At 50.9% G+C, this 26509-nt stretch overlaps 1 protein-coding gene across 1 annotated transcript in view; it reads right to left on the reverse strand.

The window, feature by feature from the left end:
• Positions 1 to 16269, reverse strand: part of LOC137456442 (vesicular inhibitory amino acid transporter-like) — a 47338-nt gene extending 31069 nt beyond the window's left edge. Inside the window, exons 1-2 of the mRNA XM_068167888.1 lie at positions 16264 to 16269; positions 14297 to 14392 (exon numbers count right to left, since the gene is read on the reverse strand). Coding sequence (XP_068023989.1) covers positions 14297 to 14392; positions 16264 to 16269 — 102 coding nt within the window. The remainder of the gene's footprint in view (positions 1 to 14296; positions 14393 to 16263) is intronic.
• Between the last annotated feature and the right edge of the window lie 10240 nt (positions 16270 to 26509).

The raw sequence follows: 26509 nt of genomic DNA on the forward strand, positions 1-26509 counted from the left end.
TCCTCACAGGGCTGTGCTCCAGACCCCTCCCCAGCCTCCTTGCCCTTCTCTGGACACCTTCAAGTCTCTCAATGTCCTTCTTAAACTGAGGAGCCCAGAACTGGACACAGGACTCAAGGTGTGGCCTAACCAAAGCAGAGTACAGGGGCACTATGACCTCCCTGCTCCTGCTGGCCACACTCTTCCTGATGCAGGCCAGGATGCCATTGGCCCTCTTGGGCACCTGGGCACACTGCTGGCTCATATTCACGTAGCTGTCGATCAGCACCCCCAGGTCCCTCTCTGTTTGGGAGCTCTCAGCCACTCTGACCCCAGCCTGTAGCTCTGCCTGGGGTTGCCATAGCCAAAGTGCAGCACTCAGCACTTGGACTTGTTGAATGCCAGGACAAGGAGCAATGGATGTAAACTGCAACACAGGAGGTTCCACCTCAACATGAGGAGGAACTTCTGCACTGTGAGGGTCCCAGAGCCCTGGAGCAGACTGCCCAGAGAGGTTGTGGATTCTCCTTCTGTGGAGCCTTTCCAGCCCTGTCTGGATGTGTTCCTGTGTGACCTGCGCTGGATTCCATGCTCCTGCTATGGCAGGGGGCTTGGACTCAAAGATCTCAAGAGGTCCCTTCCAACCCTTAACATCCTGTGATCTGTGATCTTGAGCAACCTCATCTATTCCTCCAAGAGAAGCAGGTCTCCTCGCAGAAAGGTGACCTGCTCTCCTCTCTTACCCTCAGCAAGTTTGCAGCTGACACTGAGCTGGGTGGCTGTGTTGATCTGATGGAGGGCAGGGAGGCTCTGCGAAGAGGTCTGGACAGGCTGGATCTAGGGGCTGAGGCCAAGTGTGAGATTCTATGAGTTCAAGTGTTGAGTGCTGCACTGGGACCACAACAACCTCATGAACACGGACTCAAAGATCTCCACGGGTCCCTTCCAACCCCTTGCACCCTGGGACCTGTGGATTCATCTCTTGGGCTGAAGGTTGGACTCAATGATCTTAAAGATCTCTTCCATCCTAAATCATTCCAATGATTCCATGAACTGCAATTTTGGGCCCACAATATGGGCAAGGGTGAGCTAAGGACTGCTGGAGCTTCTGAAAGATTTGGAATGCCTATCTTATTAATTGTTTTTTAATATCTATTTTTAATATTTCCACCACCCAGAAGGCTGCCAGAGCTGCAGGGCTTTGAGGCTGTCCTTGTGGATCCCATGCACTTCTTTCTGGGATGCCTCAACACCCAGTATGGGGCTTTCTGAACCAATTGTCCCTATGCTGGGGACAGTCTGGATGGCCAGGGAATAATCTGTGAAGCAGTTCAGTTCTATTACAGTATAGAACAGAATAGAATAGAATAGAATAGAATAGAATAGAATAGAATAGAATAGAATAGAATAGAATAGAATAGAATAGAATAGAATTAACCAGGTTGGAAAAGATCTTTGAGATCATCGAGTCCAACCTATCACCCAGCACCATCTGATCAACTAACCCATGGCACCAAGCACCCCATCAAGTCTCCTCCTGAACACCTCCAGTGATGGTGACTCCACCACCTCCCTGGGCAGCACATTCCAATGGCCAATCTCTCTTGCTGGGAAGTAATTTCTTCCTAACATCCAGTCTAAACCTCCCCTGGCACAGACTGAGACTGTGTCCTCTTGTTCTGCTGCTGGCTGCCTGGGAGAAGAGACCAAACCCCACCTGGCTACAACCTCCCTTCAGGGAGTTGGAGAGAGCAAGAAGGTCTCCCCTGAGCCTCCTCTTCTCCAGGCTAAGCAACCCCAGCTCCCTCAGCCTCTCCTCACAGGGCTGTGCTCCAGATCCCTCCCCAGCCTCCTTGCCCTTCTCTGGACACCTTCCAGCATCTCAACATCTTTCCTAAACTGAGGAGCCCAGAACTGGAGGCTCAGGGGTGACCTTCTTGCTCTCTACAACTACCTTAAGGGAGGTTGTAGACAGGCAGAGGTTGGTCTCTTCTCCCAGGCAACCAGCACCAGAACCAGAGGATACAGTCTCAGGCTGCACGAGGGGAGGTTTAGGCTGGATGTTAGGAAGAAGTTCTACACAGAGAGAGTGATTGCCCATTGGAATGTGCTGCCCAGGGAGGTGGTGGAGTCACCATCACTGGAGGTGTTCAGGAGGAGACTTGATGGGGTGCTTGGTGCCATGGGTTAGTTGATTAGGTGGTGTTGGATGATAGGTTGGACACGATGCTCTTGAAGGTCTCTTCCAACCTGGTCTATTCTATTCTATTCTATTCTATTCTATTCTATTCTATTCTATTCTATTCTATTCTATTCTATTCTATTCTATTCTATTCTATTCTATTCTATTCCATTCCATTCCATTCCATTCCATTCCATTCCATTCCATTTATAGGGGTTACAGCTGACCAAGGCAAAAGTAGACTGACAGAGTGTATCCTGTAATGAAATTGATGGGCATGGCAGCTAGCTAAGTCCAAACCAGTGCAGAGCACCAAGCCTCCATCTCAAATAAAGACATCTCTGTGACAGAGACACAATGCCACTGGTGCAAGATAACACATTTATGATAAAAAGCTTCTGTGATAAAAAGTAGGGTTTGGAATAGAGAGAAGATAAATCTTTCTCCCTGCTGCATGGAGATCTGTCCAAAATTAACAGAATCTGCTGCAGGATCTGACCTGAAATGAAAGGTTATATGCAGTGGTGATGTATGTCTGGATGGGGTTTATTTCCCTGAAGAAAAATCCAAGGAGAAAAATCAGGGCATAAAAATTAGTTATGGAAGCTGCTTGCCTCAGATATATCCTTTGTCACTTGTATTGCAGAAGGGTGACAATTCTGTCACAGGGGGGGACAGATCTGATGTCTCTCACCAGGCTTCAGGCTGGTTTTGTGAGTCCCCAGTTGTGGCTGTGTGGGTTTGTGCTTGCAAACACAGGAAAAATATAGTTCATAGAATCCCAGAATTGTCAGGGCTGGAAGGGAGCTCAAGGCTCAGCCAGTTCCAAGCCCCCTGCCATGGCCAGGGACACCTCACACCACAGCAGGTTGCTCACAGCCACATCCAGCCTGGCTGCAAACACCTCCAGGCTGGGCAGCCTGTGCCAGGCTCTCACCACCCTCCTGGGGAACAACTTCTTCCTAACATCCAATCTGAACCATTCCATTCCTCCCAGTAGTTTGATGTCCTGATGCTGAGGTGCCCAAAACTGCACAGAATACTCGAGGTGGGGCCATAACAACGCAGTGAGGAGTGGGACAATCACCTCCCATGACCTGCTAGCAATGCTGTGCTTGATGTACCCTGGGACGTGGTTGGCCCTTTAGGCTGCCAGGGCAAACTGTTGCCTCACCTTCAGCTTGCTAATCAATCTGTTTCAGCTCCTAAACTTCCAAGACACCAGGCTATTTTGCAGGTTGTGTTTGGAAACAGTCTCTAGGTCCCTGCAGTGTGTAGAACACTTCTGCTGGCTCATTTCCAGTTTGGCACAGTCTGGTCAGCAAAGTCATGCAAGATTTGCAAGTGCCTGTTCCACATGAGTGGAGACTTCTTGTTGAGTGTGCACTTCTTGTATAGGCTGCAAACACCTCCAGGCAGGAGGCTTCCACCACCTCCCTGGGCAACCTGTGCCAGTCTCTCACCACCCTCATGGGGAACAACTTCTTCCTCACCTCCAATCTGAATCTACCCATTTCTGTCTTTGTTCCATCCCCCCCAGTCCTATCACTCCCTGACACCCTCAAAAGTCCCTCCCCAGCTTTCTTGGAGCCCACTTTGAGATACTGGAAGGCCACAATGAGGTCTCCTCAGAGCCTTTTCTTCTCCAGACTGAACAACCCCAGCTCTCTCAGTCTGTTCTCATAGGAGTGGAGCTCCAGCCCTCTGCTCCTCCTCGTGGCCCTTCTCTGGACACCTTCCAGCACCTCCAGATCCTTCCTGAAACAGAGGCTCCAGAACTGCACACAGAGCCCTAGCTGTGGTCTTATCAGAGTGCTGTTGAAGGGGAGAATTCCTTCCCTGGCCCTGCTGGCTATGCTTCTCTTGCTGCAGCCTTTGGTGCCTTTCAGCTGAAATCTCTTAATTGGCTTTTTAATGTGAATTGGTCCTGCACTCTTGGATGTTACTTTGTGCTGTCTTTTTTTTTACTGGCTCCATTTGGAAACTCAAATTACTTCCTGGTTCCATATCAGCAACAGGTATCTCCCTTTACTGCTCAGTACCACTTCTTAATATGAAACCACAGAGTCACAGAATGGTTTGGCTTGGAAGGGGTCCTCAAGATCATCCAGTTCCAATTTTCCTGCCCTCCCACCAGTCCAGGTCCCTCAAGGCCTTCCAGCTGCAATACAAATAGCTAATATTTGTGTAAAAGCTCCAAGTTTGAGCCAGTTCAGCTTAGGCTCCTGCTTACAACAACTTCTGGCACAATAGGATCATTGTGCAGCATGGCAAGCAGCAGATCAGATCACATCCCATAAACATGTACTTCTAACAGCTCTCTGCCATGCAGGCACCAGCCTCCTTCAGCTGTGTTTGGCCACTGTTCACAGAATCATTGAATGGTTTGGGTTGGAAGGGACCTCAAAGATCATCCAGTTCCAAGCCCCTGCCATAGGCAGGGACACCTCCCACCAGCACAGGTTGCTCAAGGCCTCATCCACAGTATCACCAAGGTTGGAAGAGACCTCGAGGATCATCGAGTCCAACCTGTCACCACAGACCTCATGGCTAAACCATGGCACCAAGTGCCACATCCAATCCCCTCTTGAACACCTCCAGGGATGGGGACTCCACCACCTCCCTGGGCAGCACATTCCAGTGGCTAACAACTCTCTCTGGGAATAACTTCCTCCTAACATCCAGGCTAAACTTCCCCTGGCACAGCTTGAGACTGTGTCCTCTTGTTCTACTGCTGGCTGTCTGGGAGAAGAGACCAACCCCCACCTGGCTACAACCACCATTCAGGTAGTTGTAGAGGGCAATGAGGTCTCCCCTGAGCCTCCTCTTCTCCAGGCTAAGCAACCCCAGCTCCCTCAGTCTCTCCTCACAGGGCTGTGCTCCAGACCCCTCCCCAGCCTCCTTGCCCTTCTCTGGACACCTTCAAGTCTCTCAATGTCCTTCTTGAACTGAGGGGCCCAGAACTGGACACAGGACTCAAGGGGTGGCCTAAGCAGTGCTGAGCACAGGGCACAAGGACTTCCCTGCTCCTGCTGGCCACACTCTTCCTGATGCAGGCCAGGATGCCCTTGGCCTTCTTGGCCACCTGGGCACACTGCTGGCTCATGTTCAGGCAGCTGTCAATCAGCACCCCCAGGTCCCTCTCTGTTTGGCAGCTCTCAGCCACTTTGACCCCAGCCTGTAGCACTGCCTGGGGTTGCTGTAGCCAAAGTGCAGCACCTGGCACTTGGACTTGTTGAATGCCATCCCATTGGACTCTGCCCATCTGTTCAGTCAGTCGAGGTCCCTCTGCAGAGCCCTTCTGCCCTCTAACTGACTAACATCTACTCCCAGCTTGCTGTCAATTGCAAATTTGCTGATGACTGACTCAATCCCCTCCTCCAGATCATCAGTGAAGATGTTAAAGAGCACAGGGCCCAGCACTGCTCCCTGGGGCACACCACTGGTGCCTGGCTGCCAGCTGGCTGTGGCACCATTCACCACCACTCTCTGGGCTCAGCCTCCAGCCAGTTCCTAACCCAGCTCAGAGAGCTGCTGTCCAAGCCAGGAGCTGACAGCTTAGACAGCAGTTTGCTGTGGGGGATGGTGGCAAAGGCCTTGCTGAAGTCCAAGCAGACTCCATCCACAGCCTGCCCCACACCCACCAGGCAGTGACCTGATCATAGAAGAAGATCAGGTTGGAGAGGCAGGACCTGCCCTTCCTAAATCCATGCTGGCTGGACCTGAGCCCTTGGCCATCCTTCAGGTGTGCAGTCCAGCCTGGCCTTGAACACCCCCAGCAAGGAGGCATCCACAGCCTCCCTGGGCAACCTGTGCCAGTGTCTCTCCACCCTCACTGGAAAGAATTTCTTCCTCATCTCCATTCTCAGTCTCCTCTCTTCTCCTCTAAACTAATGTACAAAGAAGAGAACAGAAACGCAATGAGCATGCTTATGGTCTGCACATATTCACTGCAACAACCATTAGCTCTTTTAAATTGTGTCAATAAATCATTAACCTTACTAATTGCATTACTGTTATTCCTAGAAGCACTGGAAACAGAGGAGCAGCCTCTTGTGCTTTTCTGATCAGGCAACAAGCAAATTGCCCCTGCCAGAGGTGCTTCTGAGTTTTGTACAGCCTGATCTCTGCACAAAAGAGGAGACAAAAGATGGCTCCATGAGGATCAGAGGGACTGAATCCAGAGGCTCATTGGTATGTCTATGCTTTGATAAGTTGTCTGTCACCAAACACCCAGGCAAGAATCCTGTGCTTGTATTCTAGGGGTTGGAACTAGCTGATCTTCAAGGTCCTTTCCAACCCACCCCATTCTGTGATTCTGTGGGAATGGCTCTAAGCTGGAAGAGGGTAGGTTTACACTTGAGAGTAGGAACAGGGAGGGCAGGGAGACACTGGCACAGGCTGCCCATGGAAGCTGTGGCTGCCTCCTCCCTGAAGGTGTTCAAGGCCAGGCTGGATGAGGCCTTGAGCAACCTGGGCTGGTGGGAGGTGTCCCTGCCCATGGCAGGGGTTTGGAACTGGATGATCTTGGAGGATGTTTCCAGCCCAAACCATTCTATGATTCCACATTTCACTGTATTTTACAGATTGCACAAGAATCACAACACTGAAAGCAATTTGGAGCTGCCTGGTAAAGTGCCTGACTTTTATGCATAGTTAAACTCATTTATGTTCCTGGTACCTAAGTGGAGACAGACTTAGCATGGTGTCAACTCCAGTTATGCTCCTGCTTGTTCTTTCTCCATTCTTTGTTGCCCTCCATGACTCCACAGACTGAATGCCTTTCCCTTCAACTCTGGCTTTCTCTTTCTTAGACAGCAATGTGCCTTGTGGCCAAGAGGGACAATGGGATCCTGGGGTGCAGCAAGAAAAGTGTGGCCAGCAGGGCTGGGGAGGTTCTGCTCCCCCTCTGCTCTGCCCTGCTCAGACCACACCTGCAATGCTGTGTCCAGTTCTGGGCTCCCCAGTTCCAGAGAGACAGAGACCTGCTGGAGAGAGTCCAAGGGAGGCCACAAGGATGCTGAAGGGACTGCAGCACTGCCTGGGGAGGAGAGGCTGAGAGCCTTGAGGCTGTTTAGTCTAAACCATGGCACCAAGCACCCCATCAAGTCTCCTCCTGAAAACCTCCAATGACAGTGACTCCACCAGAAGAGAAGGCTGAGAGGGATCTGATCAATGTCTATCAATATCTGAGGGTTGGGGGTCAAGTGGAGGGGGCCAAGCTCTTTTCAGTGGTGCACTATAATAAGACAAGGAACAACAGGTACAAGCTGGAACATAGAAGGTTTCACTACAACATGAAGAGAAACTGCTTTCTAGGGAAGGTGCTGGAGCCCTGGAGCAGGCTGCTGAGAGAGGTTGTGGAGTCTCCTTCCCTGGAGACTTTCAAAGCCTGCCTGGATGCATTCCTGTGCAGACTACCCTTGGTGATCCTGCTCTGGCAGGGGGGTTGGACTGGGTGATCCCTGGAGGTCCTTTCCAACCTCTAACATTCTGTGATTCTATGACAAACATTCTCCATACAGCTTGCAACAATCCTCCTTCATGTGGCTGGCAAAAAGCAGACTTCATTGTGCTCTGGTTCTCCCGTGAAGTGCTGTACCACTGGCATTTAACTACCTTCTTCCTTGCCACTACTGCTTTGCTTATCTCTCCAGCACAAGTCAGTACACAATTTTTGGTCCTTTTACAGCTCTGTACAAAGGGATGTGAGTTGTGTCCCTCTGCCAGGTGATGCTGTTGGGTTTCCCTTTTGAATTGACTCAGCTTTATGGTCTCTGTCCTTACCCAGATTAACAGGACAGAGGTTTGCCTTTGCCTGTGCAGTGCTGGCATACCAAGCATGTTTCCCTGGAAACTTTGAATCTCTCCTGCAACCATTTCCATGTACAGTACCCACACCAGACAAGCACACTGGAGGTTAAAACCATAATTAAGATCTCTGTCTCATTGTTGGAAAATGCATGGATTTAGAGCACTCTAGGAAAACCCTTTTGTGGGAGCAGAGAATTGTTTCAGTTGGAACAGACCTCCAGCATCATCCAGTCCAACCATCAACCCAACCCCACCATGGCTGTTAAACCATGTCTCCAGGTGCCACATCCACAGGTTTCTTGATCATCTCCAGGAACAGGGAGTCCACCACCTCCCTGGGCAGCCTGTGCCAATCCCTGACCACTCTTGCAGCAAAGAGATTTCCCCAATATCCAAACTAAACTCCTCCTGGCACAATTTCAGGCCATTGCCTCTTTTTTTACAGGATCACAGGATGTTAGGTGTTGGAAGGGACCTCTGGAAATCTTTGAGTCCACCCCCTGTGCAAGAGCAGGACCATAGAATCCAGCACAGGTCACAGAGGAACACATCCAGATGGGGCTTGAGAGGCTCCAGGGAAGGAGACTCCACAACCTCTCTGGGCAGCCTGCTCTAGGGCTGTGTGACTCTTACAGTGAAGGAATTCTTCCTCATGTTGAGGTGGAACCTCCTGTGCTGGAGTTTATATCCATTGACCCTTGTCCTATCCCAGGGTGCAACTGAGCCTGTCCCCTCCCTTCTGACCCCCAGCCCTCAGATATTGATAGACATTGATCAGATCCGCTCTCAGGCTTCTCCTCTCCAGACTAAACAGCCCCAGGGCTCTCAGCCTCTCCTCACCAGGCAGTGCTGCAGTCCCTTCATCATCCTTGTAGCCCTCAGTTGGACTCTCTCCAGCAGCTCCCTGTCCCTCTTGAACTGGGGAGCCCAGAATTAGAATCAATACTCCAGGTGAGGTCTCAGCAGGGCAGAGTAGAGGGGGAGGAGAACTTCCCTCATTCTGCTGCACACACTCCTCTTGATGCACCCCAGCACTGCAGTGACCAAAAATTTCAGAGGCCAAAGAATTAATCATTCCTGTAATGAACCTGGCTAGTGAAATGATTTCACTTTTAGCCTAATTGCATTCCCTGGAATAACTCTTTAGGACTCTTCAGAGTGCTGCTGAAATGTTTACCTCTGATTGCCATGCGAAACGCTCCTGCCCTTTCCTCTGGGTAGGGCAGACCCAGGCCTCACTTCAGCAGAGATTCTCTGCAGCAGTCAAGAACATTGGGATTGCTTTCCTCATGCTGTTCACAGCTCTGACTTTCTCTTCAAAGCTATTCATAGATATTTCCTCAGACTATTTTTTACTGACAGATGCCCATTCAATATTCTCCCCTCTCTCCTCCTCTCCTGCCTTTACTCTTCTCTTTCTTTGCCTCTCCAACCTTGATCCTAAACCAAACACTCAGGCATTGGGAAATAGGAAACAGACCAGTGTGCATAGATGGGCTTGTTGAGTCTGCAGAAGAGGAGGCTGAGGGGAGACCTCATTGCTCTCTCCAGCTCCCTGTGAAAGGAGGTTGGAGCCAGGTAGGGGTTGGTCTCTTCTCCTTGGTATCAGGTGGTGGAATCAGGGGAAATGGCCTGAAATTGTGCCAGGAGAGATTCAGGTTGGAGATGAGGAATAATTTCTTTGCTGAGGAATAATTTCTTCGCTGCAAGAGTGGTCAGGGATTGGAAGAGGCTGCCCACGGAGGTGGTGGAGTCCCCATCCCTGCAGGTGGTCAAGAAATGTGTGGCCATGGCACTTGGGGACACGGCTTAGTGGCCACGGTGGTGTTGGGTTGATGGTTGGACTGGATGAGCTCAGAGGGCTTTTCCAACCCAAACAATTCTCTGATTCTGGGAAAGGGTTTTCTTAGAGTGTTTTAAATGCAAGTATGATTCTACATATGCTCACATATAACAGCCTCAGAAGGGTGGTTAGGACTCTTCAGCTGTGCTCTTCACAGAGCTGCACCTCCCAGGCTTTGCCGTTCTTAGCCTGCCTTGGAAGGAAAGCTCAGCATAGCTGCCAAAGCAGCATCACCTAGGGCAGGTCATGCAGGAACACATCCTGATGGGTTTTGACAGTCTCCAGAGAAGCCTCTCTGGGCAGCCTGCTCCAGGGCTCCAGCACCCTCACAGCAAAGAAGTTTCTCCTCATGTTGAGGTGGAGCTTCCTATATGTCCGAGTCATCTCTGCTGTGGTTGATTCCCTTCCTGACCTTTACTCCAGCAGTGACTTCTAAAGGGGAAAACCAAAGTATCTGAAATCCCAACAATGTGGCTTCCCTTTATTTGTAACCATGGACCAGATCTCTCCTCAAGCTTCTCCAGACTAAACAGCCCCAGGCCTCTCAGCCTTTCCTCATCACACAGATGTTCCAGGCCCTTCAGCATCCTTTTAGTCCTGCAACAGGCTGTCTCCAGTACTTCCCTCTTGAACCAGGGAACCCAGGACTGGATGCAATACTCCAGATGTGCTTTTACTGTGGCAGAGTAGAGGGGAAGGAGAACCTCCCTTGACCTGCTGGCCACACTCTTCGTAATGAACCCCAGGATGCCATTTGGCCTTCTTGGCTATAAGGGCACATTGCTGTCCCACAGAGAACTGATTGTCTACTAGGACTCCAAGATCCATTCCAGCAGGTCAACCCCTAATCTGCAGTGGTGCATGGGGTTGTTCCTCCCCAGGTGCAGGGCTCCATGCTTAGAGGCAGCTGCACATTTGGTAGTGTTTGTAGGCTGTGTTTTCAGCCTGGTTTTGAAGTGGAAGCTGGAATGTAGAATCTTAGAATTGTTAGGGTTGGAAGGGACCTCAAGGCTCAGCCAGTCCCAACCCCCTGCCATGGCCAGGGACACCTCACACTACAACAGGTTGCTCACAGCCACATCCAGCCTGGCTGCAAACACCTCCAGGCAGGAGGCTGCCACCACCTCCCTGGGCAACCTGTGCCAGGCTCTCACCACCCTCATGGGGAGCAACTTCTTCCTCACAGCCAATCTCAGTCTCCCCATTTCTAGTTCTGCTCCATCCCCCCCAGTCCTATCCCTCCCTGACACCCTCAAAAGTCCCTCCCCAGCTTTCTTGGAGCCCCCTTCAGATCCTGGAAGGCCACAATTAGGTCTCCTTGGAGCCTTCTATTAATTATTGATATTCACTCTGGAGAAGAGCTCTTGTGTACATAATGACATCAGGAGTTTTTAGGCACTCTGAGGTATTTACAGAGGCACTATTACTTTTGCTTTTCAGAAAGAAAAACAAGGGGTGAGAGAGAATGTGACTTGCCAAAAGGTCACGGAGTAAATATTGACAGCACTGCCTTCCAGGATGGAATCTTGGCTTCTGTGAAACCAACAGCAAACCTCCCCGAGCCAGCAGTGGGCTCTCATCCCAGACTCCTGTCCTGCCTAGAGGCTGCTGAGGGGGACTGAAGATAAAATGTGTTACTAGAAGGCAGCTGGGGTGTTTGAGGATGGGAGGCTTTTCCGCAGGGCTGAGCGCTCTCAGCGCGGTGCGGTGCTGTGCCCTGGCTGTCGCTGCGCTGGCTCTCGGGAGGGGGTGCTCACGGCCGGGGTTAGGAACGTGACCCTTCTCTCCCCCTCTGCAGAGCTGAGGGGTGATCAGATACACGAGCAAACGCTCACCAGCACAACTGCAGGCTCGTGTGACACCGCAAGGATTGCTCCTCCAGAACCACAGTGCCACATAAGGGGGTTTCAGTCCCAGGGATCAGTCCTGGGACCAGGCTTGTTCAACATCTTTGTGGGTGCCATGGACAGTGGCACTGAGTGCGCCCTCAGCAAGTTTGCTGATGACACCAAGCTGTGTGGTGCAGCAGACAGGCTGGAGGGAAGGGATCCATCCAGAGGGAGCTGGACAGGCTGGAGAGGTGGGCACAAGCCTACCTCATGAAGTTCAATAAGAGCAAGAGCAGGGTCATGCAGCTGGGTCGAGGCAATCCCAGGCACAAATCCAGGCTGGGCAGGGACTGGCTGGAAAGCAGCCCTGAGGAGAGAGCCTTGGGGGTGCTGGGGGAGGAGAAGCTCAGCAGGAGCTCTCAGTGTGCACTTGCAGCCCAGAAAGCCAATCAGCTCCTGGGCTGCATCAGAAGTGTGGCCAGCAGGGCAAGGGAGGTGATTCTCCCCCTCTGCTCAGCTCTGGGGAGACCCCACCTGGAGTCCTGCCTCCAGTTCTGGAGCCCCTATTGCAAGAGGGATCTGGAGGTGCTGGAAGGTGTCCAGAGCAGGGCCAGGAGGATGAGCAGAGGGCTGGAGCTGCTCTGCTGTGAGGACAGACTGAAGGAGTTGGGGCTGTTCAGTCTGGAGAAGAGAAGGCTCTGAGGTGACCTCATTGTGGCCTTCCAGTATCTGAAGGGGGCTACAGGAAGGCTGGGGAAGGACTTCTCGGCATCTCAGGTAGTGATAGGACTAGGGGGAATGGAATGAAGCTGGAGGTGGGGAGATTGAGGCTGGATGTGAGGAGGAGGTTCTTCCCCATGAGAGTGGTGAAGCCCTGGAATGGGTTGTCCAGGGAGGTGGTCAAGGCCCCGTCCCTGGAGGTGTTTAAGCCCAGGCTGGATGAGGCTGTGGCCAGGCTGATCTAGTGTGGGGTGTCCCTGCCCATGGCAGGGGGGTTGGAACTAGATTATCCTTGTGGTCCCTTCCAACCCTGAATGAAACTATGAAACTATGAAACTGGGACTAGATGTGTCTGTGGGCACTGCTATCTTCTCACCATGTCAGGCAGAAAGTTAGCGGTAGTGACAGAATTATGTAAGGAAGTGAATCATGAAGATGTGAGAAGGAGAAGCTGAAGCATTTAATGTTAAATTTAAGGATTGAGCAAGAGACTCAAGTTCCACACAGGGGGCTGAGACCAAATGCTTTCACTCTTCCCAGCCTGCCTATTTTCCTTAGCACTGACACATATTACACTTCTTGTGCTTCGTGCTCCAGTTTCCATCCAGCCTCACTTCCATGTCAGTAAATGCATGCCTGACACCAGCCTGCCTCTTGCCATCCTCTTTTTATTAGAGGTTTACCTCACTTTTCTACCAAACATCTCTGTGAGATCTGAATGCAAATGCACTGGTTAATGCCTGCACTCCCAAACCAGGGGCAATCACCACCTTCTCCTTCCACCTAGTTTAAATGTCTCTTAAATTTTAGCTAACATATCTCACTATTTCCAACCCCCCTTTGGAACTTGATTTTTTTTTCCTCCACAGACTCACAGTAACATTCAGGTTGGAACAGACCCTCAGGATCACCAAGTCCAAGCCAGAATTTTTCCCTGTGAGGTTCACCCCTAAACCATAGCCCCAAGCACCACATCCCAACCACCTGGAAACACCTCCAGGGCTGCTGACTCCATGTGCCTGGGCAGCTCATTCCAGTGTCTGACCACTCTTGATGGGGAAAAATGTTTCCCACTGTCCAGTCTGAGCCTACCCAGTGGCAGCTTGAGGCCATTCCCTCTTGTTCTGTCACTAATTCCCTGTGAGCAGAGACCAGCAGCAGCCTCTCCACAACCTCCTTTCAGGGAGCTGTAGACAGCAATGAGGTCTCCCCTCAGCCTCTGTTTCACACTAACCATCCCCAGCTCCTTCAGTTGCTCCTCATCAGATTCCTTGCCCAGGCCCTTCCCAGCTTCCTTGCCCTGCTCTGCCCTGGATCCAGCACCTCCACAGCTCTCTTGTGTTGAGCTGCCCAAAACTGGACATAGCACTCCAGGTGTGGCCTGCCCAGAGCTGAGCGCCAGGGGACAATCCCCTTCCTGCTCCTGCTGGACACAGCATTGCTGATCCCAGCCAGGAGGCCTTTGGCTTTCTTGGCCACCTGGGCACTGCTGGCTCTTATTCAGCTGCTTATCCCTTAGCACCCCCAAGTCCCTCTCTGCCAGGCAGTTTCCAGCCATGCTGCCTCAAGCCTGCAGCATTGCTTGGGGTTGTTGCAACCCAAGTGCAGGAGACCTGGCACTTGGCCCTTGTTGAATCTCATCCTGGTAACATTGGCCATGGATCCAATCCATCCAAGTCCCTCTACAGAGCCTCCCTACCCTCATGAAGATCAACTCTCCACCTAACTTGGTGTCATCTGCAAACTTGCTGCTGACACACTCCAAATGCTCCTCTTGTGCAGAGAGGTTGAAATGCATTCATAACAGATTCAGAGAAACCTTTTAGAGCCTTGCCAAATGATGGTGCAGCTAAGGGAAGCCAAGCAGGCTCCGTGATGATGACCATGCTTCAAATGATGGTGGTAATGAGTGGGGAAGTAAAAGGTTACCTGAATGGCATTTGTCACATTCCATCCTGCTTCCCAGCTGGTGATCAGTTTGGCCTGGGCATGTGGCAGGGGAGCTGGGGACTTGTATTCTGCATCCTGGTGACAAACATCAAGCTCAAAGTTCAGAGGTCCATCTGGTGCCTCTCTCCCCCCACTGTGAGTGCAGCTCAATTCATCTCTTCTGGCAAAATTCATCTGCTCTTCATCAGCATCTAGGCAGCTGTCCCATCTCACCACTGCCAAAAAGAGAGAGGGTGTCTCCCTAAAGCAGGTGAGCAGGGACGAGACAGTCTGCTTCAGGTGAGCCATCATGAATATTCCAGTAAAATCCTTTCCTCACATGGCTTTATTTGTTCTCAGCAGCTGTACTTCATTAATCCTTTCTGTTAGGCTGGCTTTGATGCTGGAGCTGTGATTAATGAAGTCTCTTCTCCATAGTTCATTTATTTGTGCTGGTTTCAAATGCCAGGTAAAGAAGTGTCTCGGGGGGTTTTCAACACACTGCCCAGAGCAATCCGTGGCGAGCTGTAGTAGTCTGCAGGCTGCAATTTACAATTCAAATCCTTTTACCTATGGTATCTACGACAGATCAGTCATTCATGAAGCATCTACAGGTGGCTGCAAGCAGCTTTTCCTGGAAATTATGCAGGTTTCCAATACAAATAAATAGTTCTGCCAAAAGCAGGAGGGGGAATAATAAAAGCTTGATTAAAAACTAGAGTTGATGGACTGACTGCTAAGCAGATGCATGTGAACAAGTTCATTCTGCCAGATGTGAGCATTTTCTGCTGTGTTCCAGTGTCTACAGAGGTCAGTAGAACTTTAAAAATGTTCTTGAGAGAGCTCAAAGTGGCAAGGGGGGAAAAAAAACCCCACCAACCACAACAAAGAAAGTAGCTTGTTTGGAACTGTGTCTGATGCACCCTTGGTGGCAACAGGCAGGGCACGGCGCAGAGCTGTGGTGATGTTTAGCATGGGGATGTTAGTGCTGATAAATGGTTATTCACACTGCAAAATCCTAAGCACAGAATCATGGAGTGGTAAGGGTTGGAAGAAGAGAGGATCTGGAGGGGCTGGAAGGTGATCAGAGAAGGGCCAGGAGGAGGAGCAGAGGGCTGGAGCTGCTCTGCTGTGAGGACAGACTGAAGGAGTTGGGGAGAATGCTCTGAGGAGACCTAATTGTGGCCTTCCAGTATCTGCAGGAGTCTACAAGAAAGCTGGGGAGGGACTTTTGAGGGTGTCAGGGAGTGATAGGACTGGGGGGGATGGAGCAAAACTAGAAGTGGGTAGACTGAGATTGGCTGTGAGGAAGAAGTTGTTCCCCAGGAGGGTGGTGAGAGCCTGGCACAGGTTGCCCAGGGAGGTGGTGGAAGCCTCCTGCCTGGAGGTGTTTGCAGCCAGGCTGCATGTGGCTGTGAGCAACCTGCTGTGGTGTGAGGTGTCCCTGCCCATAGCAGGGGACTTGGAACTGGCTGAGCCTTGAGGCCCCTTCCACCCCTAACACATCTATGATTTTAAGGGCTTTTCCAAACAAGCAATTCTATGACTCTGTATGAGATCAATTATGGTCCTTGCCTGCACCAACAGGTCTTCCCTCTTGCCTGAGCTTTCAGGACTTCTCAACCAAAACACAGAAGTTTGTGTTTCTGAACTGATGACTTTTCTGCCAGCCACACCTGAACTGCAGTCCTCCCAGGAGCTCTCAGCTCTTGCTGATTTCCAGAGTGAATTATCCTTCTCACGAGACTCATCATCTGGCCTGTCTTCCGTGCTCAGGGTTCAGTAAACAGGCCCAGGCTGCCCAGGGAGGTGGTTGAACCTCCACGCCTGGAGGTGTTTCAAAGAGCACAGCAAACATGCCTTGCCTCAACACAAGGCATGAGCAGCTCTGTGGCCTGGGGTTTCTGTGTGTTAATATAGAAATACACATGTCAAAATATGTGCCTAAACTGCTCCTGCCCCAGCACCGCCATCGTTGCACCCACCTCAGAGCTGGGGGCAAGACCCTCAACCAGCCAAGATACCACACAGAGGAGCTCAGCCCCAGTGAGGAGGCCCAGCCAGCACCCAGGGATGATGTTGGAGTAGTCATCAATCCTGTTCCTAACAACCAGGGGGCCATCAGGTCCTTGCTGTCACCACCACCATCACCCAGTGGGCACCATGGGCACTCACCAGTCAGGAGAGGAGGATCCCTCAGCCCAGATGGGCTCAGCTTGGGGGAGGATTAAAAAGGGGAGTGGGTGGGGAGGACCAAGTGATCACCTCTGTGGTGGGAGGAGACTCCAACAGAGCCCTGGTGCCCTGGGATTTGAGGGGCAAAAGGGGGTGAGTGGGGGTGAAAAGGGACAGAGAGTGAAACCAGTATTCTTGGGAAAGAATGGATATTAAAGTAACATTCAAGTAGGAATTATTGACTTCTAGTGGTTGCTAGATGCCTAATGTGGCTGGGCTCAGGGTGTTCCCCTCCTCTTGGGTATTAGATAATTTGTTGACAAACCCAAATGTGATTTTGATAGGCCAATATTAAGCTCAATAAACAAAAAACCCACACAGCTTCTGCTAAGGTAACTGTAGAGTGGCATCATCTCGGCAAACTCTTTATCTCAACCCAGAGGGGGGTTTGGGGGTTGTTTTCCCACCCATCTGTGTGTGGGGGAGGGGGCTTGCTTCTGAGAGCAGGCTGTGTGAAGCCAGGACACTGCTGGGCTCAAGATGAGCCAATGGGTTTAGCTGGCAGAGTTGAACTCTCCTACAGCTAAACAGGAACAGTCCATGCCACAACGAGCCCTGTGGGCTCTCCCGTGTGGGTATGGAGACAAAAGGAGTATGAGATGGAAACCTTTTGTTCTACAGGCACAAGTGCTTGAGTTACAAAGAAAAGAGAAGAGAAAGCTGTTCCAGAAGGAGAGCTGCACTGGTCTACCAGGAGAGGTTCTCTGGTTCTAGTACATGGGCATCACATCCAAATTAGAGTAGGGGAAGATCTGGATGAGGCCCTTGGTGCCATGGTTTAGTTGATTAGATGGTGTTGGGTGATAGGTTGGACTTGATGATCTCAAAGGTCTCTTCCAACCTGGCTGATTGTGTGATTCTGAGACAGTCATCACTGCTCTGTCTTTTATGGTCACACACTGAAACTCCTCTTGTTCCCCTCACACAGCTAATATTCTGAAGCTCTAGGCTTGGAAAGACATAGAATCATAGAATTGCCAAGATCATCCAGTTCCAACCCTCTGCCATGGGCAGGGACACCTCACACCACAGCAGGTTGCTCACAGCCACATCCAGCCTGGCTGCAAACACCTCCAGGCAGGAGGCTTCCACCACCTCCCTGGGCAACCTGTGCCAGGCTCTCACCACCCTCCTGGGGAACAACTTCTTCCTCACAGCCAATCTCAATCTCCCTATTTCTAGTTTTGCTCCATCCCCCCAGTCCTATCACTCCCTGACACCCTCAAAAGTCCCTCTCCAGCTTTCTTGGAGCCCCCATTGAGACACTGGAAGGCCACAATGAGGTCTCCTCAGAGCCTTCTCTTCTCCATCTTTCTTGGTCAGTAGGATTTGGTAGTGCAGCTGTTGATTCCTGAGGGAATTAGGTCTCTCCACACTTTACCCATCTGCTCTAAAAGACAGAAATATTTCAGCCACACCACCAGTACAGAATGATGAGGTGCCTGCCTTCTTCAAGCCCCCACTGACACCTGCATGTGCCACGTCCACAGCTTCACTGCTGGATGCTCTGGAGGATTTCTTTCATTATGCTGTGAAATCTGCTAATGTTGACCTCAGCTGAACAGCAAGTGGCTCTTGTTTGTCAAAACATCCATCTGCTGGTGTTGCTGAAGGCTGAAGTGAATGTCACTAGCCACCTGACCACCTCACCATGACCTCCTGAAGTGACCTGGAGGGTGCTTGGAAAAAAATGTAACTGTGGTTTTTACAGCAAATTTTTGACCTTGGTTTTGTCCTCCTCTCATCAAAGCTGTTGCAGCAGCCAGCTTCAGGCAGTCCTCCTTAGGGGCTCTGCTCCGTGAGAGGTGCCATGAGAGGTGCACATAGTGCTCACATCAACCACACCTGCTAGCAAACACCTACAGAGGGAAAATACTAACAAGAATTACAGTGTGCCTTCTCCTAATGACTGGGAGAAGAGCAGACTGAGAGAGGAGCTTATCAATGCTGATCAACATCCAAAGGGCAGAGGTCGTGTGGATTGTGCTGGGTTCTTTTCAGCAGTGCCCAGTGACAGGACAAGGGGCAATGGGCACTTGGTGCCATGGTCTGGTTGATTGGATAGGGCTGGGTGATAGGTTGGACTGGATGGTCTTGGACGTCTCTGCCAACCTGGCTGATTCTCTGATTCTATTTGGGCTTGGTAAGAGAAAGTTCTTCCCAGAGAGAGTCATTAGCTGTTGGAATGTGCTGCCCAGGGAGGTGGTGGAGTCTCCATCCCTGGAGGTGTTCAGGAGGGGATTGGATGTGGCACTTGGTGCCATGGTTTAGTCATGAGGTCTGTGGTGACAGGTTGGACTCAATGATCTTTGAGGTCTCTTCCAACCTTGGTGATTCTGTGCTTCTGTGAAGAGCTCAGGTTAAAACTGAAAATGTCCAGCTCCTGCTGAGCCATAGAAGGTGCCAGCACTCAGTGCTGTTAGCCATCCTTAAAGTCTCCTAGCAATCATTTCACAGTCTCAAGAAATCTGTCAGCATTTTGCTCTTGTGTCTTTCATGGTTAGAACAAGGCCCAGGTGCAGTTTAACTGCTAGTGCAGGCTCTACAGTTGCTGGTCCAGCAGCATTTGGCTCTTGTTGCTGTCTGGGTGAGAACAAGGCCAATTGCCTGTGTTCTCAGCTGGTTTGAATACTGTCCCAAGACAGTTAATGCCCTTTGGTAACACAGATCCCTGATAACTGGACCTATAGGTCATGTGAATTGGGCTGGGTTCTTTTCAGCGGTGCCCAGTGAGAGGACAAGGGGCAATGGGCACAAACTTCAGCCCAGGTTTCACTTGAACTCAAGGGAAAGTTCTTCCCTGTGAGGGTGCTGGAGCCCTGGAGCAGGCTGCCCAGAGAGGTTGTGGAGTCTCCTTCTTTGGAGACTTTCAAAACCCATCTGGACATGTTGCTGTGCAACCTGACCTAGGTGAACCTGCTCTAGCAGGGGGGTTGGACTGGATGCTCTCCTGAAGTCTCTTTCAATCCCTAATGTTCTGTGATTCTAATAGATGCAGAAATGCCTGAGGCACAGAAATGGAATATGGGAAGTGGTGAAGATCAATCAAGCCTTCAGCACCTGACCTAGCTGTGGATGTCCCTGCTCACTGTGGGGGGAGTTGAACAAAATGACCTTTGAGGGTCCCTTCCTACCCAATGCATTCTGTGATTACTTCTGCTCCCTGGGGTAGGACAAGGAGCAATGGATGTAAACTGCAGCACAGGAGGTTCCACCTCAATATGAGGAGGAACTTCTTTACTGTAAGGGTCACAGAGCACTGGAGCAGGCTGCCCAGAGAGGTTGTGGAGTCTCCTTCTCTGGTGCCTTTCAAGGCCCTGTCTGGATGTGTTCTGGTGAGAGGCCTTGAGCACAAGCCCTATGAGGAGAGGCTGAGGGTGCTGGGATTGTTTAGCCTGGAGAGGAGGAGGCTCAGGGGAGACCTCATTGCCCTCTACAACTACCTGAAGGGAGGTTGTAGCCAGGAAGGGGTTGGTCTCTTCTCTCTAGCAACCAGCAGCAGAACAAGAGGACACAGTCTCAAGCTGTGCCAGGGGAAGTTTAGGCTCGAGGTGAGGAGAAAGTTCTTCCCTGAGAGAGTCATTCACCACTGGAATGTGCTGCCCAGGGAGGTGGTGGAGTCCCCATCCCTGGAGGTGTTCAAGAGGGGATTGGATGTGGCACTTGGTGCCATGGTTTAGTCATGAGGTCTGTGTTGATAGGTTGGACTCGATGATCCTTGAGGTCTCTTCCAACCTTGGTGATACTGTGACACTGTGATTCTGTGATACTATGTGACCTGAGCTAGACTGTATGGCCCTGCTCTGGTAGGGAGGCTGGACTGGATGATCTCTTTGGGTCCTTTCCAACCCCTGACATCCTGTGATCCTGTAGATCTTCATGTTTCTGGACAAGAACATTTTCTTGCCTAAGACTTTACCTCATGTGAAATGTGTAACCTCACAGAACACCCCAGGGGCAATAAAAAAAGCCATTTTTGACTAATGGAACACACTTAAGAACACTTTTACCATCCAGAGGAATCGAATTGCATCACACACACACACACACACACAAAATCTGGTTGTTGTTCACTTAGAAATGATGCATTGCATAAGAAATTTCATGGTTTATTTTGTGTCTGTAGAAACAGTTGGTGTCTGACTAAAAGGATTCCTTCAGACAGCCATAAGTGCTGCTTGGGTTGGTTTCTTTTGCTATTCTGTTTCCTTTTGATGGTTTTTGATATGGTTTGGTTTGAAGCTTCCTTGCTTTTCCTTGCCAATTTGTCAGGGTTTGATGCAGCTTCCTCAATCAAGGGAAGGCTAAGGAGGTTTAGGAAAAGAAAGATGTCTCTGGATATAGAACAATAACTTGGGCTGTACACAGTGGACAAGAAGCTCACCAGGAGCTCTCAGTATGCACTTGCAGCCCAGAGAGCCAATCTCATCCTGGGCTGCAGCAGGAGAAGTGTGGCCAGCAGGGCCAGGGAGGGGATTCTGCCCCTCTGCTCCCCTCTGCTGAGACCTCAGCTGGTGCTCTGGGTCCAGTTCTTGAGCCTCTGTGCCAAGAAGAATCTGGAGGTGCTGGAAGGTGTCCAGAGCAGGGCCAGGAGCAGGATCAGAGGGCTGGAGCTGCTCTCCTATGAGGACAGACTGAGAGAGTTGGGGCTGTTCAGTGTGGGGAAGAGAAGGCTCCAAGGAGACTTTATTGTGTTCCATTCCATTCCATTCCATTCCATTCCATTCCATTCCATTCCATTCCATTCCATTCCATTCCACTGTGTCTAACATGGAAGGGGCATACACAGTTCACATCTGTGTTACAAAGTTAATTACATGTGGTACCCCTTTCTCTGGACCATTTGGACCCCGGGAAGAGTCCATGTTCTCAAGTGCTTACAAGGTTAATCACATGTGCTACACTTTTGCCTGGACCATTTTGGACCCCCAGGAACTGTCCAGGTTGGCATATTGGCAGATGCTTAGCCCATGCACAGGAGCATAGAGCCATAGAATCATAGAATCAAGCAGATTGGAAAAGACCTCAGAGATCATCAAGTCCAACCTGTCACCTAATACCTAACCCTTTCTGACAACTAAACCATGGCTCCAAGTGCCACATCCAAGCATTTCTTGAACACCTCCAGGGATGGGGACTCCACCACCTCCCTGGGCAGCACATTCCAGTGGCCAATTCCTCTTTCTGGGAAGAACTTTCTCCTCACCTCCAGCCTAAACCTCCCCTGGGACAGCTTGAGACTGTGTCCTCTTGTTCTGGTGCTGGGTGCCTGGGAGAAGAGACCAACCCCCACCTGGCTACAACCTCCCTGCAGGGAGTTGGAGAGAGCAAGGTCTCCCCTGAGCCTCCTTTTCTCCATACTGGGCTGGGCTAGGGCATGTTTTGGGACACCTTTTCCCCCACCTCTGTGTGTAAGGGCAGCCTGGTGTCCCAAACTCACAGATCTACCTGCACACAGGCAGGTGAATCCCACACTGCATCTCCTGAGTCCTCCTTTCAAGTGGTGAAGAGCAGCTGCTGCGAGGGGCCCATCTTAGTGCTCTTCCCAGAGGCTGATTAAATTTGCATTGGAATTCATCTCCACTTTTGACATTTTTGCTGCTAACCTGTGCTCCTCTTCAGACATGGAAATATATGGAAATGACAATAATTGACCCTATTGCTAAATGTTACAGCAGAAAAAGCTTCACCCCCTTTGGAAAGCAACGGGGGCCAGGTTTTAAACACAACCTATTTGGAAGCAGCTTGCTCTCCTTGATTAAGAGAAGGAGGTGCTCACATTTCTGAAATGAGAGCCTTGGGGATAGCAGGAACTTGATGACTCTGTGCTGAAGGGGTGGTTTTGATGTCATGCACTCTGTTTTGTATGAAGTTTCATAGTGGGAATGAGGATGAAAAACATCACAGAATGCTTTAGGTTGGAAGGGACCTTCAAGATCACCCAGTTCCAAGCCCCCTGCCTTGGACAGGGACACCACCCACCAGCCCAGGTTGCTCAAGGCCTCATCCAACCTGGACTTGAACACCTCCAGGCAGGGGGCATCCTCAACCTCCCTGGGCAACCTGTGCCAGTGTCTCATCACCCTCAATGAAGAGAATGACTTCCAGTCTCAATCTCCCCTCTTCCAGCTTAAAGCTGAATAACTGTCTCTCATTTGAGACAGCAGGAGCTTCAACAAGGCCAAGTGCCAGGCCCTGCACTTGGGCCACAACATCTCCATGCAAGGTTACAGCCTTGGAGCAGTGTGGCTGGAAACTGCCTGGCAGAGAGGGACCTGGGGGCTCTATTCCTCAAACAGCTGAATATGAGCCAGCAGTGTGCCCAGGTGACCAAGAAAGCCAATGGCATCCTGGCTGGGATCAGAAATGTTGTGCCCAGCAGGAGCAGGGAGGTGATGGTGCCCATGTACTAGGCACTGGTGAGGCCACACCTTGAGTGCTGTGTCCAGTTTTGGGTATCTCAATACAAGAGAGGTATTGAGGTGCCTCTGCTGGATTCTCTCTAGTATAACCCTGTCCCTCCTGAACTGGGGACCCCAGAACTGGACACAACATTCCAGATGTGGTTTCACCAGGAGGGAGGAGAACCTCATCCTGCTGGCCACATTCTTCTTCATGCACCCCAGGAGACCATTGGCCTTCTTGGCCACAAAGGCACATTGCTGGCTCGTGGCTAACTTATTGTCCACCAGGACTTCACTGTTTTTCTGCATGGAGCTGCTTTCCAGCAGGTCAACCCCTCAGCTGTACAGGTGCATGGGTTTGTTCCTTCCCAGATGCAGGACTCTACACGTAACTCTTGTTGAATCGCATGAGGATCCCCCCTGTCCTGATCCCCATCCTGTTCAGATCTCACTGGCTGGCAGCAGAGCCTGAGGGGGTGCCAGCCACTCCTCCCAGCCACCTTTCATCAACAGACTTGCTGAGGGTCCACTCTGTCTCCTCATCCAGTGGACAACCAAATCCTTATGCAGCACCTGAGGTTATTATTTCCACTTCTTTAGTGTTAACCAAGGGGTGCAGTAGGAGAAGCAGGGTAGGTATTTTTGTAGGCACATTCCACAGCCTCATAGGTTTTTTACTTTGTCTTCAGGGATGGAAATGTGTCTCCATCAGAGCTGCAATTTCCTCTGTTTATTTGTAGTCCCCCCAGGCGGCCAGGCACCAGTGGTGTGCCCCAGGGATCAGTGCTGGGCCACATCCTCTTTAACATCTTCATTGATGATCTGGAGGAGGGGATTGAGTCAGTCATCAGCAAGTTTGCAGATGACACCAAGTTAGGAGCAGATGTTGGTCAGTGAGAGGGCAGAAGGGCTCTGCAGAGGGACCTTGACCGACTGGACAGATGGGCAGAGGCCAACAGGATGGCATTCAACAAGTCCAAGTGCCAGGTGCTGCACTTTGGCCACAACAACCCCAGGCAGAGCTACAGGCTGGGGTCAGAGTGGCTGAGAGCTGCCAAACAGAGAGGGACCTGGGGGTGCTGATTGACAGCCGCATGAACATGAGCCAGCAGTGTGCCCAGGGGGCCAAGAGGGCCAATGGCATCCTGGCCTGCATTAGGAATAGTGTGGCCAGCAGGAGCAGGGAGGTCCTTGTGCCCTGTGCTCAGCACTGGTTAGGCCGCACCTTGAGTCCTGTGTCCAGTTCTGGGCTCCTCAGTTTAAGAAGGACATTGAGAGACTTGAAGGTGTCCAGAGAAGGGCAAGGAGGCTGGGGAGAGGCCTTGAACACAAGCCCTATGAGGAGAGGCTGAGGGAGCTGGGGTTGCTTAGCCTGGAGAAGAGGAGGCTCAGGGGAGACCTCACTGCCCTCTACAACTACCTGAAGGGAGGTTGTAGCCAGGTGGGGGTTGGTCTCTTCTCCCAGGCACCCAGCAGCAGAACAAGAGGACACAGTCTCCAGCTGTGCCAGGGGAGGTTTAGGCTGGAGGTGAGGAGAAAGTTCTTCACCGAGCGAGTTGTTCGTCGTTGGAATGTGCTGCCCAGGGAGGTGGTGGAGTCCCCATCCCTGGAGGTGTTCAAGAGGGGACTGGATGTGGCACTTGGTGCCATGGTCTAGTCATGAGGTCTGTGGTGATAAGTTGGACTCGATGATCCTCGAGGTCATTTCCAACCTTAGTTATACTGTGATACTGTGATACTGTATTGCTTCAGCAGCATGTTCTGCTCCCTCAGTTCTCATCTCCAGCCTTCTCTATTCACAAATTCATTTTGTAGAAGAAGAGCCCCTTCTTTTTTATGCCTCCATTATAGATATTGTCTTCAAGGAATCCTAGGCAGGAAGAGCCAGGTGTGATTTGTATGGATGGCATTGTTGTCACCTGTCTGTGCATTTCATTCGGGGTGATCTGTGGACACCTGCTTTCAGGTGCAGCCAACAGAGAAGATGATTTAGTGTTGTGATGGTTGCAGCCATTTAAGCAGTCATTGCAGTCATGAACGAGAGGAAATGGCCTGAAATTGTGCCAGAGGGAGGGTTAGGTTGGGGATTAGGAAAAATGTCTTTGCTGCAACAGAAGTCAGGGATTGGAAGACACTGCCCAGGGAGGTGGTGGAGTCACCTTCCCTGGAGGTGTTGAAGCAATGTGTCCCTTCCAACCCTTAACATCCTGTGGTCCTGTGGATGTGTTCCTGTGCAACCTGCACTGGATTCTATGGTCCTGCTCTGGCAGTGGAGTTTGGACTCAATGATATTCAGAAGTCCCTTCCAACCCCTAACATCCTGTGGTCCTGTGGATGTGTTCCTGTGCTGGATTCTGTGGTCCTGCTCTGGCAGTGGAGTTTGTACTCAATGATATTCAGAGGTCCTTTCCAAACCCCTAACATTCTGTGTTCCTTTGGATGTGTTCCTGTGCAACCTGTGCTGGATTCTGTGGTCCTGCTCTGGCAGTGGGGTTTGGACTTGATGGTATTCAGAGGTCCCTTCCAACCCCTAACATCCTGTGGTCCTTTGGATGTGCTCCTGTGCAGCCTGTGCTGGATTCTATGATCCTGCTCTGGCAGTGGAGTTTGGACTCAATAATATTCAGAAGTCCCTTCCAACCCCTAACATCCTGTGGTCCTGTGGTCCTGTGGATGTGCTCCTGTGCAGCCTGTGTTGGATTCTATGATCCTGCTCTGGCAGTGGGGTTTGGACTCAATGATTTTCAGAGGTCCCTTCCAACCCCTAACATCCTGTGGTCCTTTGGATGTGCTCCTGTGCAGCCTGTGCTGGATTCTATGATCCTGCTCTGGCAGTGGAGTTTGGACTCAATGATATTCAGAGGTCCCCTCCAACCCCTAACATCCTGTGGTCCTGTGCATGTGTTCCTGTGCAGCCTGTGCTGGATTCTATGATCCTGCTCTGGCAGTGGGGTTTGGACTGGATGATATTCAGAGGTCCTTTCCAAACCCCTAACATTCTGTGGTCCTTTGGATGTGTTCTTGTGCAACCTGTGCTGGATTCTATGCTCCTGCTCTGGCAGTGGGGTTTGAACTCGATGATATTCAGACGTCCCTTCCAACTCAATGATCTCTGGGGAGAAATCCAACCCCTAACATCCTGTGGTCCTGTGAACACCTGAACATTCTGCTTTTCTTAACACTGCTGTGGAAGTTGTGCAGAAGACAGTGCTGAGAAACTGCCTTCCCACTGGAACCAGCTGAGATGGTTTCTCTTAGGCAGGCCACGATGAAGTCTTTCCAGAACCACCTCAGCAGCCTGGTTCGTGCCTCCAAATGCCTTTAGCCAAGGATCTCACGTTTCAGCCACTCTGCTTGTGTATCAAAAATAATAATAATAAATAAAAAGCTTATAATTTTCTTGCTGAAGAGAAAGCTCTTTAATTGCACTGGAGCAAAGGAGTGGTATTTGTGCACCCATCCTAATTATGTGCCAGCAAAACTGCAAAGCTCTTCGTTAAAGCCACGCGGAGCAAGAAATCAGACACATGCCAGCACTTCATTACTGAGGACTTGAGAGGAATTGTGTGGTGGC

This window comes from Melanerpes formicivorus, unplaced genomic scaffold (assembly GCF_026170545.1).
Source record: "Melanerpes formicivorus ecotype bairdi unplaced genomic scaffold, bMelFor1.0.p_v2 SCAF_124, whole genome shotgun sequence".
Taxonomy (NCBI): domain Eukaryota; kingdom Metazoa; phylum Chordata; class Aves; order Piciformes; family Picidae; genus Melanerpes; species Melanerpes formicivorus.